General features: G+C 42.3%; 1 protein-coding gene across 1 annotated transcript in view; it reads right to left on the bottom strand.

Annotated features, from left to right (window-relative positions):
• PPARGC1A (PPARG coactivator 1 alpha) overlaps positions 1-11,621 on the bottom strand; it is a 371,584-nt gene extending 359,963 nt beyond the window's left edge. Inside the window, exon 1 of the mRNA XM_055797045.1 lies at positions 11,459-11,621. Coding sequence (XP_055653020.1) covers positions 11,459-11,545 — 87 coding nt within the window. The 5' untranslated portion in view covers positions 11,546-11,621. The remainder of the gene's footprint in view (positions 1-11,458) is intronic.
• Between the last annotated feature and the right edge of the window lie 10,266 nt (positions 11,622-21,887).

The raw sequence follows: 21,887 nt of genomic DNA, 5'->3' as shown, positions 1-21,887 counted from the left end.
AAAAAGTTGCCTTTTCCATAACTGTTGTGTCTACCAGCAGACTTGAAAACAGACAGACATCAGTGTTAAAGGTACAAATCACTGTGCTAAACACAAAATGGAAAAGAATGTCTGCTGAAACACGGCAAATATTTCCCAGAGTTTTCACCTAGAGAATTCCTTTCAAAGACAAAAGTCAAAGATGAAAAAAAATAAAAAATTGATGAGATGTGTGAAGTATTGGCCCATACAGATCTGAAAAGACTGTAAGCTGCCTTACAAAACGGCCAAATAGCAATATTAATACACAATATGCACTGATAAACTAGTCATTTTGTTTGCCAGTTTTGTCTCAACTTTATTAGTTATCCAGTTAAGAGTACGTATTTCTTCTTTTCATTTTTAACATGGTTTTAGGAAGTAATGAGGCAATAGGGAGGCTCTTTTTGCCATGGGTATGCCCAAAATTTTCCTTATAATGCTGTGTGTGTTGATAATCTGTTCAACTTCATGCTCATAAAAAAATTTATTTTATAAAGGCATCCTGTAACCCCATATTAAAAAAGAAAAAAAAAGAACCAATTCATAAACCTCCCTTAATTAACTTTATTTCCCAAAAAAGCCACACATCTGTTTTCACAGCTGGAAATGATTCAACCATTGGTAACCAAAGAAAAGCTCCAGTGTGTTAAAATACTCTAGCCAAAACCTGGCGCTCCAGCAAAGACAGCTACTATGCCAGCACAATCTCAGCAGCTGTTAGGACAACCTTTATTTACACTGAAAGGGCATGAGAAACCCTGATGCTATTACTACTAAACCAGCAAATCTTATTGGAAAGACACCACTGGTTGAAAACGGACAATGCAAAAGCACAACACGCATTTTACTGATCAAGCAGATTATAATTATGTGAGAACAGTGATGTACAATAATCCACTCTCTACCCACTTTTCTACACCAGATTCTGCAGGGCTCAGCTTCTGGAAAAAAAAAATCCTTTGTAAATTATTTTAATACAACTGTTATTATGAGTGTCAGAAAAATCAATTAACAATGCTGCCCTAAGTCTTCAGAAAAAAAAGGACTTAGATAAATAGAAAAAGATTATGCTATTTCTTTTACAGCATTATTTTTATTCTGAAAGTGACATCAAAGAGCCACAACCCCCTCCTTTCCTGCCCCCCCCCCCCCCTTTCTTTTGGCTTTGACATCACACCAAGAGAAAAGTATTCCTTTCACGGTTTCTTGTATAGCTGGAGCATCCAAGCTGCACACTTATCACTTTCTATCCTTGAATATGAATTATTTTAATCCTCCAGCAATTAACAGTCTTTTGGATGAAAATAAAAAAGGCTAGAAGTGCAACCTTACCTTTGTTGTGTTAATTTATTTGGTCAGTAGTTCATTTACTCATTGTTTCACATGGCTTAAATATTTAAGTGTGTGCATGTCCTACTTACAATCTTTCTTTTTTTACCATTGCATGTTTTCAGCCATCTTTTTTTTTTCTTTTTTTAAACCTTGCTTATGATCCAAAAGGAGTTTCCTGTCCTTAAGTATCTTTCATGCATGGCTTTCTGTCACTGCACATAATTTTGCATTTTAACGCACTACCTATTCATTTCATCACAAGGCTTTTTGCTTCGGAGAAGAGGAATCATCTTCTATTTGGAAATCCATTTAACAAAGAAAGACACTGAACTGCCAATGAACAATACTGTAAACATTACCAAGTTTCCTTGATCTCCTCATTGCTTTCTTGCTCCCACTGCCATAATTACCATCAATATTCCTAATGTACTGAAGTATGGGAAGTACTTGACAAACAAAAAGGAAAGAAAAGTTCCCTGTCCTTAAGATATAGCTGTCTAAGGCCCCAATCCAGCACACCACACACTCATTTTAAAATTGTAAGTAGCTCCCTTGACTTCAAGTGTTTACAGTTGAGCAATTAAGTGGTCTGTTGGATCCAGGCCTAAGCAAACTATGACCATATAGAGACAGCAGACAAAATATAGTAAGAAGCTTCATGAATAAAAAGACAAAAGTTTACCAGATACATCAAGTCACAATATACTGTTGGACTTCAGAAAAAAAAAAACAAACCTTGAAAACAAGCATCTGAAGTGAGTTACCTCCTTAGACTGAGTTTTTGCAATCCAAATACACCTCTGACATTGTGAATTGCTCAGCCCAGGGACCACATGACGACTGTGGATATGTTTTATGAAGCCACAGAAACATTTCTAAAACCAAGTTCCAGCAACCCTTCAGGAATAATTACTACAAACAGACGCCCATTTTAAGCTTCAAAAATCCTCATCGCAAATAGACTCATATTCATACAACATTCACCTCCTGTCACAGTCCAAGACAGTTTGTTCAGAAAGTAAAATAGCCAAACAAACAAGACTTTTAGTCAAAATGAGAAAACAAGTGAATTTCCACAATGAAGAGCTGACTCAAAAATAAAATTACAAGAAAGTTCCATCCTAAGCAACTGGTTCCATGGTCTCAAAAGACGACTAAGGCTGAATACAGCACGCTGAATTGCTAGATATGCTATTCCCATTCTATCATTTTTTCCCCTCTTTATTACCTGACTTGTAATGTTTGTTAGTGGAGCAAATAAGAAAAGATATCATTATATTTTTTTCATTATTAGAAGAATAAAAAGTTACTATCTGACCTACAGACAGATCAACGTATAGCAGCAGATACCAACCTAGAGTAAAAAGTAACAGACAAATACAGTGAAATGCAACATTCAGGGTGACGACTGGGTTTTGGTCAGCTTGTTCCATGGTCTTCCAGACACAAGTGAGTTTATCAATTTTTAATAATTAGGCAACAAGTGGTTTCAAGAGACCGGGAGAAGAAAGCTTACATGATCTTTCCACATGGGTTCATGTTTTCACCAAGTAAAAGGCAAAAGTACGGGGATAGCAAACAAGTGCTGGTCCGGAGAAGCAACCCAGAAAGCATCAAATCTAGCATCTGTTGTAAACAGAAAGAGATGGTGCAAAAACAGGAAACAGAAAAGATAAATTATGCAAAGATTTTAAAAGGACAACAAGAAATTTAAAGTCAAAAGCCCTAAATGAGGCAAAGTATGGGCTTTGATTTGGTGGGGACAGAAGGTGGGGGCAACCAAGAATCAATGGATGCAATGGGATTACCAGGGAAGACTGAGAAAAAGGCTGAATTCAGGTTGACAGGAGGTGATATAGGTGGTGGCTTTATGGTCAAAGCTTTAGGGGATCAGAAATAAACATACATGCAAACCAGTATGTAGAAAATCATCAGAATTCAGACAGACTCCTTGAAAGGAAGGGGTTGGATATGTTGCTTGGATTATGTCCTTTAGTGATATGAAGCAAGTTCTGCAAGGGGAAGAAAATGAGTAGGATTCTGGACTGTTTCTCACATTCGTTTTGGCTGTGGACTGGTATTTTTCCAAGCATGAATAACTGTATAACACAGAAACATACCACAGCAACTGACAGTGAAAACTTGTTTTGTGAAATTTAAACTAGTAAACTCATTAAAGCACAAGATATTACCTCCCCCCTCCAGTACAGACTTACAGCACTCACTCATTCAAGAAACTGTAATAATGTCCCTTCCTCTTCTGTATCCTTCTAATAACCAGGACCACAGGTTCATCAGTTTAATCACAAGTTCAAAAGTGTCAGAAGAATTCACACCACCTTCAGCAGGCTTCGGATACAGCCTAAACCACATACTTTTCATTCTTCTCTCCTCTACAATTTCAGTCTTGATCTACTAATTCCAGAATACTGTGAAGCTCTCTAATCATCGTCATCATCAGCGTGATTTGTAGCTCAGTGCCCCCCTTCTGGAACATTTATACAGGTGAATATACATGAGTAAAGCTTCAGACAAGGACTACAGAGGCAATCTGCAGCTTTAAAAAATGCATATATTATGTGGCACATATTTTGTGAGGGGGACGGTTAAATATTCTATAAACAATTACTAAATTGTCAATGGAATTCAATAAATGTTGTTTTAAAAAAAACTAATTATTTGTTACAATAACCAGCTACTATTGCCATTTTGTATGTGAAGGTTTGTAAACTGCTTCCATTTGAGAAGTAATTGATTCCATTTTTATCATTTCCTCAAGTTTATGTCGTTGTTCACATCCAAAGAGATGATAACATCTATTTGCAGCAAATTATACATTATAATTCCTCATTCAAAAGCTGTAATGGAAAACAAAATGCTAATTTATGCTGTAAACGGAAGTACAGAATCATAATCACTCATTGTTAACATTAGGAACTAAATTGCTCTTGCAAATAATAAAATGGGTTAAAAATGTGGAGGGCTTTTGTGAGCCAAAGTACCAGTGCCTCTTACTCACTCATGTGTTATATTACAAGTGATCAAACAAACCTTTTCTCCTCATGCCAACACAAACTAACCCCTTTTGAGGGAAAGAATAATGGTCCTATGATTGCAAAACAAGGATGTATGTCAGGTGACCGTTCTACCCAGGAGTCTCCAACCAGCTTCTCAAATACAGGCTTTCATGCGCTCTCTGCTAGGTAAACTCAACTACGTGCAGAGGCTGTCTACAATACACAAGCAAGCAATACAGAACTAAATGTAAGACCAGAAGAGCCAGACAGCTGACCCTGAGGACCTGACACCTACACTATACCCTCTGTACCACGCACTTTAAGGTGCACTTTGTTTGATTATTTAACTTCATCCTAGCTCTGGTCTCATCTCATCAGTTGAATGCCTATTTGTAGCTCAAATGCACTAAGGGTATTCCTGGAACACATCTCCCAGTTCAGTGCTATCCAAAAGGAATTCCGTTTGTTTGCAACAAATCCAATCTACAACGCTAACCAAAGCCCAGCAGAGTCAGGATGAAAGCGGCATGCTCCTGCTCCCAAGAAAAGTGCTAGTGTAGACACATCATTTCAGGTCCCAGTGAATTCATATGAAACCAGGAGTGCCCAATTTCTCCTTCCAAAATTAGGACCACAGTGTCACAAGTGCTACATCCAGCGCAAGGGTCACTCGGCTACTAATCTCTCTTCACCTTAATTTTACCTTTGGAGTAGAGACAGTAACACACGACTACTTAGCAGAAGAGGAATCTCAATTGCCACTTATAGACAACACAGTCTAAGAAAAAAAAACGCTGTAAAATTACTGGGTTTCTGTCCTTTTTAGCAATTTTACAGTCCTATAGGTTTTAAATGTACAAGGAGATATGCTCGCACAGCAAACAGACACATCAGAGGAAATGAAAAAACCACGACACATTAGGACTGTGCACCTGCTCTTCCACGTTTCATTAAGCCTCTACACCTAAATGTACGTCAGGTTCTCTCCTACGTGCATCCGTTGTGCTGGTATCCCTCAGTGATACCTTCTGGTCATGGCGAGACAAACTGGATCGCAAGCATCCACACTGCCTCAGGAAAAAACATTTAAAAGACCATTAACTTTTGGTAAATTAGATCAGATTATAATAATCTAAATGATAAATGCCAGATTTTTTTAACATGCATATATTTGTAAATAAACTGCCATTTGTAAACAAGCCTCTCCTAGCTTACATTATGTACCTCAAATCCCTGTAAAATAGCAGATTTGCCAGCTTTTTTCAGTTATTAGTATTAAAAAAATACAATTATGTAATCAAAAATTGAAAATTGCCTTTTAGGTGACCAACAGAAAGTTCCACTGCTTCATGTAGTAAATCATTTTACTGCTGCCCTTTTATATTTAATACCCTTCTGCAGTACACATTTATCTCTACACTAGCAAAGTGTACTCATTGATTTCCTATGGTCTCTCTGGAAGAAGGTTCTGCTTCCCTGATGATGAGTACAAAGGGTGGATGACCCCATTCTCATTCCAATGCAAACCCTGCACTTTTACATTTCTGCTTAGACCACATGAACATTTGACCAGCTAAGAACTCCCTGCCCTCTTCCTACAGAACACATTGCTAGAACTACTGACATTTTTGCCTGAACACAACTGTATTTTTGAAAATCCCGTCTTATGTATAAAGCACTAAAATGCCTTAGTTCATCGCAGCCATAACTGTAACTTACAACTTACACATGGACTTTTCTTCTAAACTAAGACACAAAAATAACATCTTGCCCATTTTCTGCATGCGATTTAAATTCACACTTACTGTGCTCTACTGTACCACTATTTAGCTGTTTTGCCCTGGGGCGCGAGGAGATGGTGTGTACCCAGTTTAAACTGTGCTTTTTTTGCCACATGAGACTGTCATCAGAAAACACTTCTCAAAGTTACTGTGTTGAATGATCAAATACAATATTAATCTCTGAAAGAAAGAGAATCATGTTTAACTTTTTTTTAGTCTATTACCTATTTTATTAAACTACATCCTCCTCATTATCCTTCTGTGTATCTCTTGCTGGGATGCTAAGAAAAGAGGTCTCTTCAGTTTCACTTTCATTTTTGCTATGTTCCATTTTCACAGCTTTGTGTGCCAGCATACAATACCCCTCGAGTATAGAAAAGTCAGGAAAGATTCAAATCCAGGATTAACTGGGGTTTTTTAATTACCAAGTATTTTATGTTAATACTAAACCAGGATTGATGTTTTTTCTCAACTAATTTAGTATTGACAGTGTCCTTTTAATTTTCAGAGATGTCACAAGCTTTGTTAAAATATAGCTGAAGCTGAATAATGGTTTTATTCCAGTGGTTTTCACAGCCAAATAATGTAGAACAACCAACCGAGTCTTTTTCCATTAAAAAAAAAAAAGTCTACAAAAATCATGAAGTGCACTGCCCAATCTTGTGCAGATCGCTATAGGGTCTCTCATTCAACATTCTCACACACATACTTAGTAAATGCTATACATGTGCAGTGCATTAACACAAACTCATCCAGCATATTTCCAAACCTGCATAGACTCCAAGTTCTACTATTCAAATAACTAAAAAACCAACAACAAAAAATATCCAGAAGTGATGGGAACAAAAATAAGTTAAAAAGTCTCACGGGCTGTGGGCCAAACTGAAACGGCCATTGGACTTACTCTAGTTAGAAGAAGAAGATGCGTAGAAGCAATATACTACACAGTCCAGCTCCCCAAAAATACTGGCAGAAAGCTCTGACTGCATTGGGGTACTTCTGTCCCTGGGGCATACATAAAGACAAAGAGCCAAGCCACAAAGTTGGCTCTTAGCTTAATCTTTCACCGACGTGCTTATATCCACAGAATACCATGAATGTACTGCCATGTTTGAAAACACAGGACAAAGAGATGATGCCAGGTAACAAGACCTCAGCTGAGTGTTGCAGGGAGAAAAAAAAAAAAAATCTCTGAAACAATGGCCATGATCAGGCAGCATACTCTCATGTTACTTCTACACTGCAGGGATTTTCTTGAGGTCAAATTAAAATAAGCATCCAGATAGGTATACCTTAATCATAGGATTTCATTCACGGACTACATTTCAAATTGCTTTCAAGCATTTCCCAACCATATAGATTAGTAACACAACAACGTATCCAGTTCTGGACTAGAGAGTGAAAAATAATTAATACAAATAATGCTGCCAGTTCAGCATGGACAGGTTATGCCCAAGAATATTACTGCTCTTGCAAGGCTGAATACCCTCTTTGCAGTACTTAGAAATAGCTGTTCTTTCCTCATGACTACTAATTAAGGAACAGATGTAAAGAGAATTTCAGTAAGCCAGAGGATACACTCAGGACATTTCCGGCAAACACATATTCACAAAATAAAGAACTAAAAGTAGAATATTTGTTGACAGTCTAAAAATGCAGATCACAGAATGAATCAACAGGAAATCTTCTGGATATTCCTCTGCCTCAGGTTTACACACATTGGCAAGACAATGCAGGTAAGTTGCTGCAACAACAATTCATAGTTGTCAGGATTTAAGTCTACAAGTTTGTCTAGTCTAGAATTTAGCATAATGCTTAAGTCCCTGTACTAAAATAACTGCAAAAAAAGACAGCAAACTTCAGGAGAATGGTCAGTCTTCTCGGAGTTCTCCTTAGTAATAAAAAGTCTTATTTATATAGAGCCTTACTCTCTAGAAGACTGCCTCAGAAACTGATTCAAAACAGACTTCATAAAGTTTCCAGGCATCATTTTTCCAATACAAGCTTTCCTCTGATGCACTTTGGAATTTAATATACAATGGAAAAAGCTCCTTCCAAGAATATTACCAACAAACCACGCATATGATCTTGTGCTTAAAAATGAACTGCAATAATGCATCAAAAATATAAAAGTTCAAATGTATCTCTCAACCTTCCTGCATTATAAAGCAAATCTTCTACCTCTGCTTTCAAAACTGTCAGATAGTATTTTATGCTTCTAGAAGAAATCACTGTTCTCTTTAACCTGACTGGTTCCATTACTAAGTCTTATTTTGATTACCTATACTCTCATTAAATTCTTGAGAAGGCAGGAAAAGATTCTTTTAGTAAGCTATGGCTGAACCGCTACTGATATTATACAAGGGATCCTTTTACCTCATACTAGATGTTGAGAGTGCATCATATTGATCTAGGAATAAAAAACCTATTTTTCCGGTAGTCAACCCATCTTCTCATCTCAGCACTTTGTTTCAAAGTTTTTCTGTTTGCTGTATTGTTTTAAACAGAGTATACAAAACAAATTCTATTTCAGCTACGTTGCTATATTTAGCAAGAAGAAATGGTTTGCAAGCTTTTTTTTTTTTTCCCCTGGATGCAATTCAGGTAAAAACAAACACACAAATATGGCTGACTGTCAAATTTAAGCCAACTCTGCCTTTTTAAGTGTTAAAACTTGTAAGAAAAATCTATTTGCAGCAAAATCCCATATTCATTTTGATTTCATATTCAGACTAACATCTACTGCTAATCCTCGGCTGGTGAATTTGACTGATGCAAATGCTAACGTAATACGCAAAAGATGAAAATAGAAAGGAGCCTTGAGCACCAGAAAGAATACGTATCTTAAAAATTCTTCTCATCTTTACCCTGGAAGGTCTTGCAAGTTCATCTGTTCCCATTGTAATGCTATATAATGATTACACCTTCTTCCAAACTCCTTTTCTAATCATGCATATTTAATTCAACTTTGTGTATATATCCTACAGTTTATATAGTCCTTCTATAAATAGACCTTCTGCATCCTGAATTGCCTCCCCCGTTTTCCCTCAGATACAGTTCAACATTGGTATTTAGTACAGATCAACTCTGGATTTGTCAGTAATTCTTCCTGCTTCCATTGTGATACGGGCTTCTCTCCTGAAAAGCAATGTAAGGGAACCTATCATTTCACAATGCCATTCTTTCATACAACTGTTTCGCTACAGAATGAAACTAACTTTAGATAAAGGAACTGGTTTAAACCTGATTTTATTGTCTGCGTTCCTAACCATTTTCCTCCTCCGATGGTTTCAAAGGAGTCCTCATAGAGGGGGGAAGAAGAGAAAGAAAAAAAAAAAGAAAAAAAAAGCCTGCCTTTTATACCAGCCATAAGCCCTTCTAAAATCCCAGTTACTTGCGCGGACTCGGTATTCCGCAGGGTAACGTGCGTTCTGTGCTCATGCAAACGCACCGGCAGCGGTGCGTGCAGCCGGTGCGCACGGAGCGCGGCGGGCCCAGCAGCACCGGCCGGGCAGCCACCCCGCGCCGTAAGCGCGGAGCAAACTTGAGCCGCAGCCACCGCCGGGCAGCCGGGCGCGCCGTGCCGCTGGGGAGCGGCTCCGTGAATGCGGGCGGCCCCCCGGCGGCTCCCAGCCGCTGCCCGGCCCGGCCCCGCCAGCACCGCACTGCCGGCGGCCGCCACCCGCGCACCTGCCCCTCCCGGCGCGGGGCCGCCGGCGGCACCTGACGACTTCATCGCGCCAGAGGCGCTCCGGCGCGCTCGGGAGAGCACTGAGCGGCGGCTCGGGGCTCGATACGTGCCTCTGCTCCCCGCACGGACCCTCCGCCCCCCTCCTCAGCGCAAGCGAGCCTGGCTCGCTCCCCGCTAGGAAGCCTCCCCCCACGACTGGGGCGGCAAACTCGGCAGGCGGCTTCACCCAGCACGAGGTGCGGTGCCTTCCGAGATGGGCCCGGCAAGTACCCGCTCGCACCCGGGCCACCAGAGATCAGTATTTATTTATTCGGTGCTGCCGGGGGCCACCCGGCTGCCAGGGCTCCGGTGTCCCGCCGCGACGGCCCGACCCCCGGCGCCGCTGCCGGCGGGGCGCCGCTCGGCGCCGTTAACTCCTGGAGGCAGGGCGGAGGCGCGGCTTCTCGACCGCTCGTTGTGAGGGGTAACCTCAAACTGGCGACTGCTACTTTGGGGATGTCAGTGTCCTGGACACCGGTGCTGCGGGGCCTTCCGTGAGCTTAGCGGGCACTGCTCCCCGCAGGAGGGACCGGGAGGCGACCCCCGCCCCCCCCCGAGCCCCGGGCCGCCTGGGGGGCCGCGGGCGGGTCTCCGCCGCCTCCACAGCGCGGCGGTGCCTTTCCCCCAGGTCGCAGCCCGCTGCCGCCCGCTGCCCAACTTTTCCTGTCACGCCGGCACCAGCAACCCCCTTCCACACGCACGCACACACACCGATGTAGTTTATAAATGACAGTTGCCTGTAGACTTTCACCAGACAAGCAGCGGGGGCAGCAGACTACAACAGTTATTTAATTAAAGACGCTTTAGAGGCTCCCAGAATAGCTCTCTACCTCCGAGGCGCGATTTCTGGTTTCTCCCCGCTCTCCCCCACCGCCCCGCTGCCGCCCCCCGCGGCCCGAGCCACGGCGCGGGCGGGAGGGACCGACCCGGGCGCAGGGGCCGGCGTTACCCGGCTACGCGCTCTGCATTGCACAGTCATCAAAGTTAAGTACGGGGGGGGGGGGGGGGCGCGGAATCAGAAGGAGAGACGGGTAAGCCGAACTATTTTCACCTAGGCAGGATCCGAAATTACGAGGCTGAACGCACATGCAGCCATTGCTGAGGGAGAGGGGCACGGGCGGGAGCCAGTCCCCGTCGCTCCCAGCCTGTCAGCCGCACGCCGCTCCCCCCCGCCTCGGCCAACTCGTCTGGCCGCCCTCAGCGGGGACCCGCCGAGCGCCGGGGGCGGCGGCGAGCGCGGCCGAGGGGGGGCTCGGGGCCGCTTCGCTCGAGTTGCCTTGTGGTGCCCCGAGTTGCTCCCGCGTAACGCGCAGCGCTCGGCGCAGCACGGCTCCCGCTCCTCGGCCCTCCTCCCGCTCCTCTTGCTCACGGGAGGGGTGGAGGCGGAGGGAAGGGGGCCGCAAGGCACACGGAGAAAAGGCCCTTTTCTCTCGTTCCTTTCCCGAGTGCCCCCCACGCGCTGAACAGGCACACTTCCAGACCCTTCCCGCACACACCGACACCACCTCCGCCTCCCCCGAGGCGCCCGGCGGGAGCAGCGGCAGCGAGCGCGCCCCGCGGCACCGGCCGCCGCTTACCTGGTTGTAGGAGGTCTCCCAGGAGGAGGTGTAGTTGTAAAAGAAGGAGGAGAAGCAAGCGTCTTCCGACAGCCCGCAGCCAGCCATCCTCTGGGCGCAAAACCTCTTCGGGAAGGCACGCAGCAGCCTTCGCAAACTCTTGCCTCTTGCGCGATCGCCGCCGCCGCCGGTGCTGCCGCCGCGGAGTGTGCCGACAGCTTCGCCCTGGCGGCGGCTCGCGCGGTGCGTGCGAGAGGGAGCGTGCGGGAGCGAGCGCGGCTGGAGGTAGGCGAGGGCAACGCGTGTGCGTGCGTGTGTGTGTGTGTGCGCGGCTGTTTGTGGAGGCACCGAGGCGCCGGAGCCGGCGTCACGTGCGCGCGCTCACCCCGCTGCCGCCGGGGCCGGGCTGTGCTACCGACCCCGGCACTGAATCACCAGCGCCAGGCGCCCTCTCCATCCCCACCCATGCCCGTCCCCGCTCGGCAGCGCAGCCTGCGCAGGGAGACAAGGGGGCGCTTGCAAGGCCTGCGACGGCACCGCGGCGGGGAAGGAGCGGGCAAGTGGCGACGCGCGTCCTCCCCCGCCGCGCCGGGGCAGCGCCGCCACGGGCGGGCCCGCCCTCCACGGCCGCGGCCCGGCCTCCCCCGCCCCGCCCCGCCCCGCGCCGTGCCGAGCCAAGCCGTGCCGCACCGCGCCTGAAAAGTTGGAGCCGGGTTTCCAGCGTGTGACCCGCGGCCCGTGAGGGGTGTACGGGAACAGGCGACACCCGGCACCGCAGCCCGGTCCCGGGCCGCCCCGCGGCGGCCGCCTGAGGGGGCGGGGCGCCACCTCCCACCGGCGGGAAACTTCGCCTCAGAGTCCTCAGCGGGTCCCCGTCTCGTCAGGCGCCGTTTCCCTCGCTTTCTCCTTTTTTGGGTTGTTTTTTTCCCCCCTCAGCACCCCGTTTTCAAGGAGCAGGAGAAAGGCGGAAGGTTATTTTTTTATATTTGTTTTTAAGTGTGTCAGTGAGCTCCCTCCTGCCCGTGCCCTGCCTCCAGCCGCCCGCGCCTGCCGCCGCCCTGGCCACAACGCCGCCCTGCAAAGGCGGCCCAGGTCGGCAGTGCCGGCCCGCAAGCCCTCCTCAGGTTGTTCATCGGGCATAGCGAAGCCGCACTGAATGTAATGATTTTAAAATGTTTGCCAAGCAATCAGCAGAAATAAATTGGATTATGTTGACCATGTTCCTAGGCTATTGCTTACAATGATTGCACACCCAGCACCCTGAGCACAGTCCTCTGACAAGGGGAACGTTTTCCTCATCGACTAACACGGATACCACAAAACTCAAAGCAAATAACGTAGGTGTCAATTCTTTTTCAGACTAATTGTTCTGTTTCTTGTAAGAATTATATGTTTTTCATTTTAAAAAATATTGGTTTTGCTTGCAAGTCATAACTGGGAGGGCCAGTGGTTTGTTGAGCAGCACCCAGCACAGTCATAACATCCCATAGTCATCAATGGAAAAGGCTAGAGAGTTTTCTGGCACAGCTCTGATCAAAGGCCAACTGAAGCTCCTCACTCCCCCTCACCTGGTATTTGAATGAAACCACTATTTAGTAATACCCATTAAATCCTTTGACCATTCTGTTTGTCAAGGAAATCTTATTTTCTTTAGTCTTTGAATGCAGAATGAGCATGGAATGCCATGAAACACACCTGAGTGTAGCAGAAACTCAGCTTTTTGATGTGAGTTGACTTTATTTGAATGAAGACTAGCCAAGAATACCTGAATTCATCATCCAGAGGGACCTCTCTGACAGGCAGCTCTCTTCTATACGAGGTCAAAGAGCCTTTCATCCTGCCCTAAACCAGGTAACAATACAGCAGGAAGGATCCCAGCAACAGACTATGGAAACTACATCAGAAACAAGGTGGTCACTATGTCCACAATGGTTTGTTTCTCGAATTTCTTCAGTGTTTTCCTTCAGAGACTTCAGCCCATTAAGACTGTTCATCAGTGGCCCACAAAACTTCATGTGGTTTAACAATTTATTTCAACTTTCCAGACAATAGAGTTCTCACTATAGAATTCTCTGTTTTGAACCAAAATTCCTACGTTTTGAACCGAAAATCGTACAGTTTGAACTCTCCTTTCTGTTTCTCTCCCCCCCTTTTCTCCTTTTGTTTCTCTCCCCCCGCTGCCCCCCCCCCCCCCCCCGCCCCATACCTGACGTATTTATACACTTCAGTAAGTGACATTTACCTACTTCCTCTCTTCTAATGACAGACAGACATACTATCTGCCCCTCCAATGCAATGTTCTTTAAAAGTCTTAAAACAGATTATGGGTTCTTAAATGTTTGGGGGTTTTCTTATCTTTTTCCTTCAAATATTGTTCCTCATCCTGCTGTTAACCATTTGCTCTAGCTCAAAATCTCTTCATTTGATGTTCAGAGAGTTGCCGCTGGGGGACCATCACTGGTAGGAGGTTAAGCTTAATTGCACAGTGATCAGTTACTAATAGAGATCCAGCTGTAGTCTTTTCTTATAGCTGTGAACTACTCTGAACCTATTCAAGGCCTCTGCAGAGCACACTTATGCTGCCAACAAAACAACATCTGAGAACTTACTTACAGTGTTATGTATTGCTCCTCCAGACCCTTTGTAGATGTTTTCAGTTAACCAGCCATTACTGAAATGGCTAGTAATCTGTTTGTCTATTGCATGATTTAGCACACTAACATCATTGTTACTGTGATGTCGGTGATGAAGCAAAAAAGCTTTGTATGATACTTCTATTACTATAAGTATGTAACCAAACATAATAAAATTCACAAATACCCATTGTCTAATACCCCATCCCAGTGTGCTAACAGCTCCACAGAGAAGGTGCTAAAGCATATTCAGTCCTGTGGGCAGGAAGGAGTAAAGTGGAGGTAAAATAAAATAAACTGTTGTAAGGAACTTGGAACGAATGGATTGGTGAGGGGTGGAGGAAACAGAAAAATCCAGGAAATGTTTGAATAACAAAAGTAACCTCAGGATAACCATTAATATACCATCTGTGCTGAAAGAAAAAGGCCTGGTGCAGGTGGAACAGAGAAAATTACTCAAATCTCTTCAGAGATGCACGCAGCATACTACTGCACAGTTAGGATGTGCCAGAGTACTAAGTAAAAGCAAAGCAGCTAGAAAGGCGTCTTGTTAAATACAATCTAGAATTTAATTTAGTTTGCTCTTTGCTTCCATGTTTTCAACTTAAAAGAATTTCAATGTCCATTAAATAAACAAGAAACTGTTTTGGTTTGTTTTTTTGGGGGGAGGGCGAAGGGCTGACTTTTTTATCATGTTGTGATTTGGAAGCAAAAGTAGTATTTCTTTAAAATGAAAAACACATAAAAATGCAAAGCCTGTCTGGTATGGGAATAAGGTGAATCTGGGTGTAGTTTTCAAACTGAGACTGGTCCTGTCTTCTCACAGACAGCATAACCCCCATTCCCCTGAGGCTAGTACACAGAGACAAGATGAAGGCCATGGACTGCTCTTTGAGCCAACAATAGATCTGGTATCACCAAATGCCAGGTTTGGGGAGAGACATCTTGAGGAGTAGAGTGCACCCCACTGTTCCAGGCAAAAGCCAGAGCATCATGAAACATTCTTTCTTTTCTTTACATAGTTCTCTCTTGAGAAATTCTCTGAAAAGCAAGGCTTCTAGAGGTCTTCGGTTTGAGAAGCATATGGAGAATTTGAGACAGAAAAGAGATTCATCTTCAACTTACATGTTCCATGTAAGCAGACAGATTTGTATCAGAGTGGTCCCAGGGGGATCAGAATTTGACTCCGCTGCAGCCTCTAAATTTAAGATGCTGCAACACAAAGTGGTATTCCATGGCTGTACAATTTGTTCAGGCAGTTTAGTTGTCCCTCCAATAATCAGTGTAGCATCTCAACTGAGTGCTGTGGTTCCCACTATTTTTAAAGCTTGCTATCATAAATACCTCAAAATGTTTTGTGGGTACTATTCTTTTATCCACCATAGACACTTGTTTTTTCTCAGGTTTTCAGCATTAGCAGACATCTAACATCCTTACTTTACTAGATTTTGTTAGCTGAAAATCCCTTCTCACAGGGGAAAAGCCTATATCAGATATTCTAAAATAAAGTTAGAAGCTGTCCCTGTATCTTATTTGCATGTGGAAAAAGAAGACTATTTCTACTTAGCCTATTCATAAGTACATAAAAGCCTTTTAAAGTCAATTAAGACAGTCCATAAAAATTAAAGAGGAAAGGCTTTAAAAGTCCAGCTTCCTTAGCACCTTCCATCAAATTATTTCATTTTGCTTTATGAACACCTCTGGAGCTAGGCATTACATCCTTTTAATATTTGAGGAGATCAACAGTTTAAGTACCAGACTCTTGGAAAAGTCAAGCAACATTGTTAGACAATGTTTATAAAAGCTATTAGCCCCGGAGGAGCAAAAACCCACTTACAGCAGAAATATGTGGAGATTCCAGAGTGTTTAGGTTTCTATTTAACTTTCAAGATTACTTGTGTCTATAATACAAAAATGTAAGATTAGACATAACTGACAATGAAACCACCAGTGGATGAGAACACTGCAACCATGGTCACCTTCAAAACATCATTTCAGTGTTCTGCTTTTTTTTTATTGAATTCTCACTGTATTCTAGCTAAAATCCCGATGTCCTTTTTCATGTCTTCCCACGGCTAGACCAGTTCCAAGCTACCCGAGAGACCTGGAGATCCCAGAACAAATTCCACACCTTGGATTCACCAACCTCAACTGCAAGAGCTATGTGTGCAGATTTTCCAGTATTAGCATAACAGATCGAGATTAACCAAAATACAGTTTTTCTGAAGTATCCCAGATAGCACTCCCAAACTTCAATTACACACCACCATTCAAAAAATACAAGGTTCTGCTAAAAGAAAACTGCATTCAGAAAACTGAACATTGGTGATCAGAAAACTGACACTTTCCATCCACTGAATGGTGGTGGTATAGGAAGTTATGTCCAGTATACTTCTCATGATTGCATATACCACTGTAATACTGGAACCCTTTCAAGCAGTGCACTAAATTAGGTGACTAATACCTCCCTGTTCTCCCTCTCATCAAAAAGGCAGCGGTATTGTGTTGCAGTCTTTGCTGTGTACGGTGAAAGAAGAAACTCTCAAATAAATGGTCCTTGCAATGAAAGTAGAAGGTTGATGAGATTCTAGATGAGTATTAGTTACTGTTGCAATTCGTTATACCGTCTTACACTTACCGCTACTGCACGCTTACTGCACAGACAAGCTTTACCCTTATTTCAGAAAGTTCGGTTACACCACAGAAATAGCTGGCACTGGCTTTGGCCCTCATGGTCTTCACCCCAGAGTTGAGTCCAGGCTGTTAAGAGTCTTGGAAAAAAAACCAAAACTACCCACCCACCCCCCACCCCCCCCCAAAAAAAAAAAAAAACAAAAAACCAAAACCAAGACCTGGAACAGAACTCATTCTTGTAAGTTTGTTAGATGGTGAAGATTCCATACACCATTGTGCTTCATCCAAAAGAAAAAAAGATAATTGAAGCTAGATGACTGACCCCTAAGATAGGATGGCAGCTCCATGAAAAAGAGGACAGTAGAAAAGTATTTTTTTTTTTTAAATACTGCTATGTGAGACCATCAGAAATGAATACCAAGGCTCTCTAAAGCCATCTAAATGCAAAGACCAATGGCAAATATACAATTTCAGAGGAAACGGTACATTTTCCAAAATGTTTTGATCTTGCTGTCAGTCTGTTATTTGCCTTGCCCGAGTTCAGATTCAGTTGCTTGCTCTTCATCCATGAGCTAATCCCATCTAAGCATTGGGTCATCTCGATAATTGAAGTTACGTGAAATAGGCAACTGAATGAAGTAAAGCTGATTATTTAAAAAAGAATGAAAAAAAGTGCCAGGAGTTTAAAAGCTAGATTACATGAATTTTTGCTCATCTCAAAAATGCAGGAAATTATTTTCCTTGAATTCTGCAAGATCAAGTGTGCCACTGATTAAAACTTTGTCTACTGAAGTGGAAGAGCAGAACACTGATGAGTTTGATTGTCCTGCAAGCAAGATATTTTCAATGAGACTGTTAACAAAATGAAACCACTATGATAATTTAATTCCTAGTTCAGGCCTTCCAGCAGCTTTTCAACGTGAGTAATCTCCATCAGTTCAATACCCCCAAAATTATAAATAACCACCAGTGAATACATGCCATTCAAATGTAGACAGGCATGAACTTATGAGGTAGTTTATAACTTTTATAGTCTCACCACCAATTAACAATGTAAATAAATTACTAAAGCCCTATCAGATTATAATTTCCCCAAAATGACATTTCTGTGATTATGTTTCCGTGACTTCTGTGATTATAGTTATGAAGTAACTATATGAAGTAACTAATCAAAGGGGAGGTGGGGAATCCTAGAATAACCCAAATTAGCAGGAATCATAATGGTTGGCTTGTCATGAGTCTCTGCCTCTAGTGTTAAGTATCTTTACATCTGAGCAAAAGCCCACAGCTATTCTGCCTGTTTCTGGATACATTCAGATCATTAGCAAAATACTGAGTGATATAAACAGAGCAGACTCACCACTATTTTATCCATCATTTTAAAGATGTCATCTAAGAACGAATGTACTGAAAGATATGATGAGATCTCTTGTCATTGCTCAGATAATGAAAAAGAGGCTTCACCGTTCAGCGCATTATGCAAAGCTGATTGATAAAGAGTAGCACCTCATCATCACAAAGTATATTGCAGACATGCAAAATATTCGGCTACTCCTCTGGCACTATACGCTGTACTGTGTGGGGAGGAACACGGAGGAGAAAGGAAGACAGACCCCCAATCATACGCTGTAGAACTCAGGGAAACTGCATTTAACCATCTTTTGCGAAATTCCAAGAAGCCTTGAAACAGAAAAAGGTCTTAAAATAAAAAGATTAGTCAGGATGAGTTTGGTACAATGCTCTGGGTGATGCTCTGTTTGTGTTGAGAAAGGAATGTACTCTGAATAATTAGAAAAGATAAGGTGGGCACCTGAAGGAGATCAGGAGACCATCAAGTCAGGAATTTGTTGAACAAAGAAAACTGAAAGGTCTACTCCACCTAGATCCCACCTATTGTGAATGGAATGATTGGGTGTCAAAATCAAATGAGTATGTATGCAAAGATGCTGTGTAACCTCTCACAAAACTGTATAAAATACCTAACTTTTCACTGAAAACTTTGGAGCTAGTTTGTCCAGCGCGAATCGGCTAGCTCCCCAACGTTGCACGAAATAAATACCTTTGCGCTTAAAGACAAAATTCATCTCTGAGCAGTTACTCTGTGCCGTTTTGGCACCAGCGTTGATCAATACAGAATTCCATTTTTACAGAAGAAATGCCGCAAAGAGGCAGCAAACATTCAGAAATAATTGACAGATTATTTCAGAGGGATTTGACAGATCATTAACTTTTGATTTCTTCAGTGACATCATCCTATTTGATCCAATTAATAAAAATAACCCTCACTAAGAGAAAACCTAGGTAGGCATTTTTTTGTACCGAACATGGTATTGCAGCTTTTGTAAGCACATGTTCTTTCTGTTTACATATCGTCCAAAATCAAGGGAATGAACAATCATTTCTCTTAAACCAGATTGAATTGCATGCAATGGAAGGCAATTAGAATGTCTCTGCAAATGTTTACTTTTTAACGTTGAAGTTTCAGAAGTAGCAAGAACAAAGATTTGCTGCTGACTTTGTTGCTAATTTAGGAAGTTCTGTTCCGAGTCTAGAGTCTAGACAACCCAGCACTGATAAAGTTGTTTTTATAATCAGTTTGATCAAGAGACTGCTAAAAAAAGCAAATTAATTTCTGAGACCTCACAGTACCTAATGGGAGATCTAAACATTAGTCTCATATCAAGCCAGCAGACTACAAACTGTTGGATTCTTAAGCTTTACTTGCAAAAATAACATTCATAGCAGACAATCGTGTGAAGAACAAACATGATTAGGAAGATCATGAAGTAGGCCATTACCATTTCATATAATTAAATATTTTCCTATTTGCTTTTCCTTTCGTAACTCTCCTCCAGAAACAAGCAGGATTTCTCCAGGCTGCAGAAAAATCACCGCTCTATCACCACATTACTGTTTAACTTTGTATTTGACAATGCTCAAGAATGCAGAGAACATATGAATCGAGACATACGAATCAAGAGTTTGGATTTACATAGCAGCGAGTCCAACTAGGAGCTTTAGAACAAAACCGTATGAAGCACAGCCCTGATCTAACATCCAAAATGAAATAAATAAATCTAATGTTCTTGTTTCCATTCTTGAATGGATTTTTCTTTAACACCGGTTTGCTTATAGGGAGCAGCTGTTCATTGTCCATAAATTTACTCAAACTGAGATGTCTGTTTTCAACAAACAGGGTACATACCATTGTGAACATCAAGACTGGAATTTAAAATTCTTCCCAGTTCTTACCTTTGATTTCTGCTCTTAATTTTTTTTAAAAAAAAAGTACGTAAAAGTAGCAGTAATTGAAGTTTAATTCCATTATATTACGTAACCCAGAAACCTGTTGGAACAGAGCTGTCAATACCCTCTTGGACAGCTAGCTGCTCATTGAAACATTTTGTGAATCGCATTGCTTTTAACCTGCTGCTGCTGTACAAACTGTAAGCCTTTCAGGAAGTGTTCACCGGGCATTAATTTTTTAAAAAGAACAATACTATCCCTGTCACAGTAAAAGGCTTGTCAGTTGTTTGTTATTCAACATGCAAAACGAAAGCACCTCAAAGATACCATTCTAAGGTTTGAAAGGTGGAATTTCATTTGTAATTCCTTAAAATCACACATGAATTTTGATAGTCAACGTTAGCATCTTCATGAAGCTGGAAAGTTTGTGGTTTTGAGGATAAAACTGGTTACTTACTAACAGAAGCAGAAGCGGTTTCGCTACACGGCTGAATATTTAAATAGACAAAGCAGTCAGGAAATAGGTCCACCAGCCACCCCCCTCCACTATGGAGCCCAGTAAGTGCTCGATGCTTCCAGCAGCATAAACAATAAACACATAAAGCAATGAGGCTGGGACCATTAATGCCATATGCTTACAAAATAAACACTGCATTCAAATGGAAGGCAAGAGTCTACTTTAGCTAAAAGAATAAGACCAACCCAAAATAATAAATGTTTAAGAGCCACAGGAAATATTTATTTCAACATTAATTTGTGCTGTGTTTTATTTTTCTATACAACATAACTACTGCATAGCTTTCATAGCTGAAAAAACTTAAAAGAATCACTCAGAGCCAAGATGTACACAAATGAAAGTTATTTTATCATGTCCAACATACATTCAGCGTTCCTAAGAAGCTAGCATATCTGAGTTGAAACTGCAAAATTAGAACAACTCCAATCAGCAGAACTAGTCTATTACCGCTGCAACAGGAATGTTGTTTTACCGCTGTTACCATAGTTAGTTAAATCCCTTGATACTGGAAGCTGGGATCTCCTTGATGCCAGCCACTTATCTCAAACCCATCAGTGCAAATTAGAGGCAGCCCAAACTTGTCATTTGCGAAAGGAAAAGTGAAAAGAGGAACAAAGGCTCTCATATAATGATTTCATCCTGGTTTTAAAGCTGCTCATTTCAAGCTCAAAAATATTTGTATTACTGGGGACCAATGCCCAGTTCTGTATCAGAACAGTTCTGGGAAGCATACCACAAAAGCAAGCTAGCAGTGTAAGATGTATTAGTAGAAAAATGAACTAGGTTGACCAAGTAGATCATTTTTCCCTCTCTGCTTCACATAAATCTTATGTCACATACATAGTCCTGAAGTTAAATAATTTCAAAAGGTCAACAGAGTACTGATACAAGATTACACTTCTAATAGTAAAAGATGTTTATTATTAAAACCTTCAGCTGTTCTAAAAGCAAGACAAATGGCTATTCCTTACCAATTACAGTAAGTGATTCATGTACTTTAGAATACTAAACTCTCTGCTTCCTAGTATTATGGTGTGGTATGGCTTTTTATTGCTAAATTGTCAGAAAATGAAGAAAACTACAGCAATCTGATTACAAATTAATAATTGTAGCTTGACCAGACGGGAGGAAAATTTTTTGCCCTTTGACTTTTGTTCAGGTATATTTTTAAATGACATATTGAAAGCTAATTTCAGCACTTTTGCTTTAAGCTGCATTTCTTACAGCAAATAATTAGCAGTTTCCAATATGCGCTGTGTAGCAGTGCTGGTTGAAAATTACACATCACAAACTGATGCTTTTTCATGAGCCCCAACCCAAAAAGGGACAGAAGGTGATCAGAAATCACGGTGTCGCTCTGTCACGCAAAGCTGACCGAACCGCTACGGAGCACACCAGCAGTGCCGGCCCTGCACCCACA

Source organism: Falco peregrinus, chromosome 2 (assembly GCF_023634155.1).
Source record: "Falco peregrinus isolate bFalPer1 chromosome 2, bFalPer1.pri, whole genome shotgun sequence".
NCBI classification, from domain to species: domain Eukaryota; kingdom Metazoa; phylum Chordata; class Aves; order Falconiformes; family Falconidae; genus Falco; species Falco peregrinus.
Note: the sequence above shows the minus strand (reverse complement) of the source record. Positions and strands in the feature narration are given on the sequence as shown.